This window comes from Oncorhynchus kisutch, unplaced genomic scaffold (assembly GCF_002021735.2).
Source record: "Oncorhynchus kisutch isolate 150728-3 unplaced genomic scaffold, Okis_V2 scaffold3404, whole genome shotgun sequence".
Classification (NCBI taxonomy): Eukaryota; Metazoa; Chordata; class Actinopteri; order Salmoniformes; family Salmonidae; genus Oncorhynchus; species Oncorhynchus kisutch.
In genome coordinates this window covers 8,034-14,287 of record NW_022265349.1, presented here as the reverse complement: position 1 = coordinate 14,287, position 6,254 = coordinate 8,034, and the positions used below count along the sequence as shown (strand labels likewise).

General features: G+C 42.9%; 1 protein-coding gene and 1 long non-coding RNA gene across 2 annotated transcripts; both read right to left on the bottom strand.

The window, feature by feature from the left end:
• Positions 1-242: 242 nt before the first annotated feature.
• On the bottom strand, positions 243-2,305 carry LOC116371604 (uncharacterized). The gene is made up of 9 exons (XM_031820502.1): positions 2,207-2,305; positions 1,928-2,077; positions 1,763-1,812; positions 1,573-1,642; positions 1,397-1,483; positions 1,206-1,304; positions 1,002-1,082; positions 791-895; positions 243-348 (listed from the first exon to the last, which is right to left on the bottom strand). The coding sequence occupies exons 1-9, from the start codon at positions 2,303-2,305 to the stop codon at positions 268-270; spliced, it is 822 nt and encodes a 273-aa protein (XP_031676362.1). The 3' UTR covers positions 243-267.
• Positions 2,306-2,706: 401 nt separating this feature from the next.
• Positions 2,707-3,530, bottom strand: LOC116371603 (uncharacterized). The gene is made up of 4 exons (XR_004208968.1): positions 3,404-3,530; positions 3,007-3,145; positions 2,833-2,904; positions 2,707-2,727 (listed from the first exon to the last, which is right to left on the bottom strand). It is a non-coding gene; the product is annotated as an uncharacterized LOC116371603 (long non-coding RNA).
• Positions 3,531-6,254: the final 2,724 nt, after the last annotated feature.

Here is a 6,254-nt window from a genome sequence, read left to right as displayed (position 1 = left end):
CCTTCCGGTTTAGTCAACACTCTAACCACTAGGCTACCCTGCCGCGCCCCAGTATCAAAACACAGTACAAAAACCATATAAGTGTGGGCCTGTAGTATCTGTAAATCACTAAACATTGTTTTTTATTTTCCATATGCAGATAATAAAGCATCATTGTTCATGTAATAATCTAATATATGCATTATACCTCCAGGAAGAGGAATGGTCATAAATCAAATAGATGAAAGACAAAGAAACAAATGTTTTTGAACTACAACTTATTTTATTTTAAAATGTCAAATTCAGTGCAAAGTAATGTAGTGCATTGGTGTCTACAGCCCTGTTGGGAGGCAAAGTGTCACAATAATCCTGTGGGGAGAGAAAACAAGAGAATACATTAAATTAATGCGTGTTAACTAATCAGGGTTAAACAAAGCACTTCAAGTCCTCAATTCCTTCAAAAGAGAGAGAGAAGGAGAAAGGAGTATGGTCCCTGCAGTAGACTACATGCTGGCCATGAGGTTCTCCAAGTGGTACTCCAGGAGGCTGGAGACTCAGTGACCAGAGACTCGAGTTAAAATACCAGGCCAGCTGCTGGCCAACATGTCATCTAGCAGAGCATCAGTCCGCCCTGAAGAGAACACCACACAACACATAGAAATGGCTCTGAGTACTAGCTTTACAAGAGGAGAGAGACAATTAGAAATACTCCCCCTAAAATGGCATTGAAACCTGGTTAACCATGAATAAGGAAGTCAAAAGGAAGTACACTAAATATGGAAGTAAACAGGGGTAACCTCTTGACTCTTACATTGAGCAGCAGTAGGATTCTATCAGCCTCTGGCTCCATGTTGGCAGCAGTGGGCAGGAAGGAGTACAGGAGAGCATACAGACGCTCCACGAACCCACCAGGGTGCTAAAGGAAACAAAGGAGGAGAAAAGATAAGAGAAAATGAGGAAGAATTTAAGTGAAACTGCTAATAGAGCGATATCAAAACATGTTCCAGTGAGATGCTACTTACCACCATCAGGGACCTCTGAGCTGTCATCATCCCAAACAGCACCAGCTCAAAAAGGACATCTATCATGTTCACATGATGTATCTAGGACAAGAAAACACGTTTGGAGAAAATAGGAATGATTTCATAAATATCAGCTACTGTGATGTATAAAAGACATGCATGTGGAAGAACTCAGTGAGACTTGAAGAGAGTTAATGAACTCACCTTTGCCTCAGCCAGCTCCCTCTCAATGTCATTCCGCTTGGAGGGGTCACTCAGGTAGTCCACAAAGTCATTATAGGTACTGATGAATTTGGCCTCGTCCTATGACAAAGAAAAGAGCATCTTAGTGAACAGAACACATTTCCCCTCAGGGACGCTCTCTTTCCTTGAAAGAGAATGAGTTAGTGAGTTACCATGTGGTTGGCCTGAACAAGGCCGCCCAGGAGGACCTTTTCCGCCACAAACAGATGGTTCCTGCTCAGGGTGGAACCAAGCAGGGTCTAGGGAAGAGGGAAAGTTAGGTGAGACATCTTCCTCTTGGAGACAGAACAAGAAGTCACAGAGACAAAAGAACAGTGGGTCCACGCACAGTGAAGGCCTGGCGCAAGGAGACGAGCCTCAGGGCGATGTCCTCCACTCTCTTGGTGGTAAGGTAGAGGCTGTGAAAGGGAGGGAATGAAGCATGTCAACCATTAGAGTCAATGGGGGATAACAGCATTATGACCACTATCCTTCAGCATTTGACAAGCTCAGACTACACAGACATTTAGAGAACTCACTTTAGCAGAGGAACCTCCCTCTCCTCAGGCAGCAGGTCCTCCTCCCAGCCCTACGACAACAAAACAGCATTCAAAATCAGTGACCAGTGCAATGACATAACAAAAATCGGTCAATGGAAGGATCTTAATGCTCCTAGTCAATAGTATGTGTGTGTAACGTCTGACCTCATAGCAGTTGTGGCCCTCAGGCTCTGGGTCAGTGAACTGCTGAGTGGTGGGAGTAGAGAAGGAGGCAGCCTCCGACCACGCTGAAGAGGATAGAAGCCCGTCCAGCCCCATGTGGAGAGTGGCGTACACCACTGAGACATCAGTCTGCTGCTCAAAACACACACAGCACACCGGTTTACCCACACACACACGTTTATTAGAAAACACACCAAATCGAATGCAAAAATGCCCAGTAATGTCTAGTCAGTCTATATACATAGGAAATCGTTTATTTACCTGGTAGCAGCCAAGCGTCACGTCCACAGACGTCTCGTGGCGGAGGTGAGACGCATAGTGGGTCACCTGCCAGCCACACGCTGACAAGAGAGAATACATATTAAGGCCAAATGGAATAAGTGAAGAAAAGCCTAATCTACTACTGTTTCAGTAGTATTTTACGTCTTACCTGGATCCAAGTGATGGACTGCACTTTGGTGGCACAGTAGGGTGCCCTCTGGACTAAGCCTGGCTGTCTCCTTGGAGATGGCCCACACCAGTTGAGTCTCCAGGCCTCTCACCCTACTCACGTGGTGCATCCTCACCACCACCTGCTGTTGAGATAAACAACAAGACAACATCAACAAAACCACTTCGGCAATTGCTGTGACACATTTCCATCAAGATCAAATGACTGACAATTAGATTATGATTAGGTTGTTACAAAGACACATACCTGGGATCCCCCACGCATGTAGGTGATGATGGGGCTGATGAACTGGAAAGTTCTCCAAGCTTTAAACCACCGGACCGGCATTGTTCTGCACATTACAATACATTCATGTTGGAAACAGTAAACATTGTAACAGTGATGTGGTGGTGGTGACTGTGTGTGTGTGTGTGGGGGGGGGGGGGGGGTCTCTTACCCTGATCACAACAGGCCCACAGTACTGGGGGCTGAACCTAATCAGAATCAACTGCCAAATGCCAGTGGCCTCCTAAAGCAGAAAGCACAAGAGATTTGTTTCATGTTAAAGAGACACAACTTGAATATCTGGGATATTTTTCAACATAAAACCCCAAACTTTCAGAAATTGTACCTCAAGGATAGTCTGCACATCTGGCACATCCTCAAGGATGATAGCAGCATTCTGGACATCAAGAGGACTGGCAGCTGTGGAACATCTGGCACATCATCCAATGGCACATCCAACTGGACCTCATCCAGGACAGTTGTTTCTAAAATTAGGAACATTGGAATATAAAATAAACTATTGTTAGGACATTAAAAAAAATAGCATGATTGCTAATACTAGCTAGCTAGGTAGCAAAAGTTGATTGCTTAGCAACAGTTACTAAAGTTAATGTTACCTAGCAAGCTACAACATCTCGAGCACAAGCATTTTGCCAAGTCTGAATGATAGAAATACACAACATTTCGCAAATTATAATGACATTGTTAAATGTAGTAAAATAAGAGTTGTAAACTCCACATACCCTCTTCGAAGTCGATGTCCACCTGTCGACGATCACGAACCCTGCAAAACAGAAAAAGACAAGAAAAACAAGCCACAAATGAATTTGAACAACCTGTCGACGCAGTAGGCCGCCGACGTCCACGCACTCTCTCGCCAGTCTTGAAAAGCAACCAGGCATTTTCCAGTCGATTGTTCTCAGGTCTCAAAAATCAAACAAGTTTGTTGTCAGCAGCAAAGTTGTTGTTTTCGCACCGAAACGTTCCATAGAACGTCGGTTAGCTGTCTCTTGGCACACACGTTCGAAAATGATTGTTTACAAAATTGACAACTGTGTTGCCATAGAAATTAGTTTGGAATTCTGATTCCTTTAGAATCACGTTTAAAATGGCTTGTCATCATTCTAGTGACGTCGACGTGGCTCCTTCGTAGCTCAGTTGATAAGAGCATGACGTGTTGCAAACATTGCTAGAAGATAGATAATGATTTCAGGGATTTTTGTGATGACGAGTTATCTGAAATTGAGATAAAATACTGTATTAAAAGCCTTAGGACAATAGGTCCCCTGGAATGATGGTTTAATAAGCGAGTTTTATAAAGCATTCAATGATAAATTGATTCCCTTCATTCTTGCTATGTTTCAAGAATCAATAGAAAATGGGGAGTTCCTGGCATCCTTAAAACAAGGTGTAATTACTTTGATTCCCAAACTTAATAAGGATCTTTATATAGACAACTGGAGACCCATTAGCCTGTTCAATAATGATGGGAAATTATCACGTTAGATATTTTCGCATCAGCTCTTTTTCAGAGCATATCTGATTGGTCAAAAGAGCAATTACTTTTATAACTGTCTTCAAAGTAATGACTCGGGATTCCGGGTTGATATGAACGCTTCTTTTAGTAATATTACTTGTTCACGTTACATTTAAGAACTTTAGATTCTACAGAGCAATGCAGGTAAATGCTAGCGGAAAGTCAGCTTAATCACTTTGCACCTGCACATAACTGGCGCTTTCTCACGCTCGTTCCTGTCGCAAGGCATTCTGGAACTTGCAGTCAAAAGCGTAATTCAATACTAACCAATACAATTACATATGTAAATAACTGTAAAGAAATATCTTTAATTACAGCTCAATGAATTAACTTAAACTGGAACACATAAAGTTACAACAATTACTCAAAACAATGACTGAATTGGGCTGCCTGTCTCAACGAAGCCATAGAACCTGGACATGCTCCAACTGAAATGTTCCCTCCTGTCAGCACTGATGTTGAATGGCATTAAATACACTTTTTTTTTCTCTCCCATCCCCTGTAGGTTTGTTATACATGAGTGGAAATGAAACTCCAGCACACTGGTAGCACTAAAGACGTGTGAGTATAACTTTTCCAGGTGAGTTGAACCTGCCTGTGGGTGCAGTGGGGATATTCCTGGGAGGTCTACTGATGAAGAGGTATAAGCTTGGCGTAGTGCAGTCTGGCCCAAGTTGTGAAACGTTCAGGTGGCTGGTCTGTCCGTGTCCTACAACGAGTAAATACGACATCTGATTGGTGGTTGTGGGTTTGATAAAACAAACGTTTTGATCAGTGGAATATGAGGGAGAGCTAGACCAAACACACATTGGGCTTGTGGCCGGGGCTCCCTCTTGTGGGAATATACAGTATGGTTGTTACAGAGCCAGGATACCTGGCTGTTTTGTCACTGTGCCTGTGTCAATGATAGTTCAGCAACAATTATTTACACATCATTATTACCAGCCATTTTCTCTGTCCCCAGGTCCCCTGGTGTACGATGGCAGCCTGTTGTCAGAGTGTAACAGAGACTGCTACTGCTTGGCTGGGGAGTGGGACCCTGTGTGTTCAGACAACGGCATCACCTACACCTCCCACTGCCTCGCAGGCTGCGCCAGCTTTACAGGTTACGGCAAGAACACAGTACCAATACTATTAATGTACTGAAGTGTACAATGCTGGCCCATGTTGACTCCAATGCTTCCCACAGTTGTGTCAAGTTTGGCTGTATGTCTTTTGAGTGGTGGACCATTCTTGATACACACGGGAACTGTTGAGCGTAAAAAACCCAGCAGCGTTGCAGTTCTTGACATAAACAGGTACCCCCTGGCACCTACTACCATGCCCCGTTGAAAGGCATGTAAATATTTTGTCTTGCCCATTCACCCTCTGAATGGCACACATACATAATCCATGTCTTAATTGTCTCAAGCCTTACAATACTTTTTTTAAAGTATATTGTATGTTCATTCATATCATGTTCTTTCAGAAGGGCCTCTCGCAACATTTCACAACTGCTCATGCCTCACAATTTGCAAGTGATATTAAGAACTCTCATGACCACCTTCTCTAAATTGTCTTGAAATACAACTCTCTTTCTGTTGTTTATGTTTTGTGGGATGAATCTTACCTGTTTATTGTAATATGTTTCCTCCCAGCAGGCCTGCAGAGTCTGAAAATAAAGACTGCTGTCTACAGAATTCCTTGGAAGCTAATGAAAATAATTATGCTATGTATGCACATTATGCACAGGCATTTGCAGTATGCTAAAATGAATTTCTCCTAAGATTACCTTTGTGGGACCATAAATGAACTCCGGAATGCACCAAACCCTATCCATGGTAAGATGGGGAAAGTAATGCGGCGCTATAGATATACGGGATGCTCTAGAGATAACAGGAATGACTTAAAGTCGCGAATGATCAATGATGGTGGAGTCGTCCAATATGCTGCAATTAGAACAGACCAACTAATCCAACCTTGGTTTACAAGTAAAATACATAGATTTGTGTAGGCATATATAAACAATCGACCACATCCATTTAAAGCAATGATTGTCAATGAAAATGTGGTTGTTG

Bases quoted from the DNA above. Each gene is read 5' to 3' on its own strand.
- LOC116371604 (XM_031820502.1), bottom strand. From the start codon at position 2,305: ATGTATTCTCTCTTGTCAGCGTGTGGCTGGCAGGTGACCCACTATGCG. The intron at 2,078-2,206 runs GTAAATAAACGA...TGTTTTGAGCAG, and splicing joins TGACGCTTGGCTGCTACCAG to CAGACTGATGTCTCAGTGGT. The intron at 1,813-1,927 runs GTCAGACGTTAC...TTGTTGTCGTAG, and splicing joins AGGGCCACAACTGCTATGAG to GGCTGGGAGGAGGACCTGCT.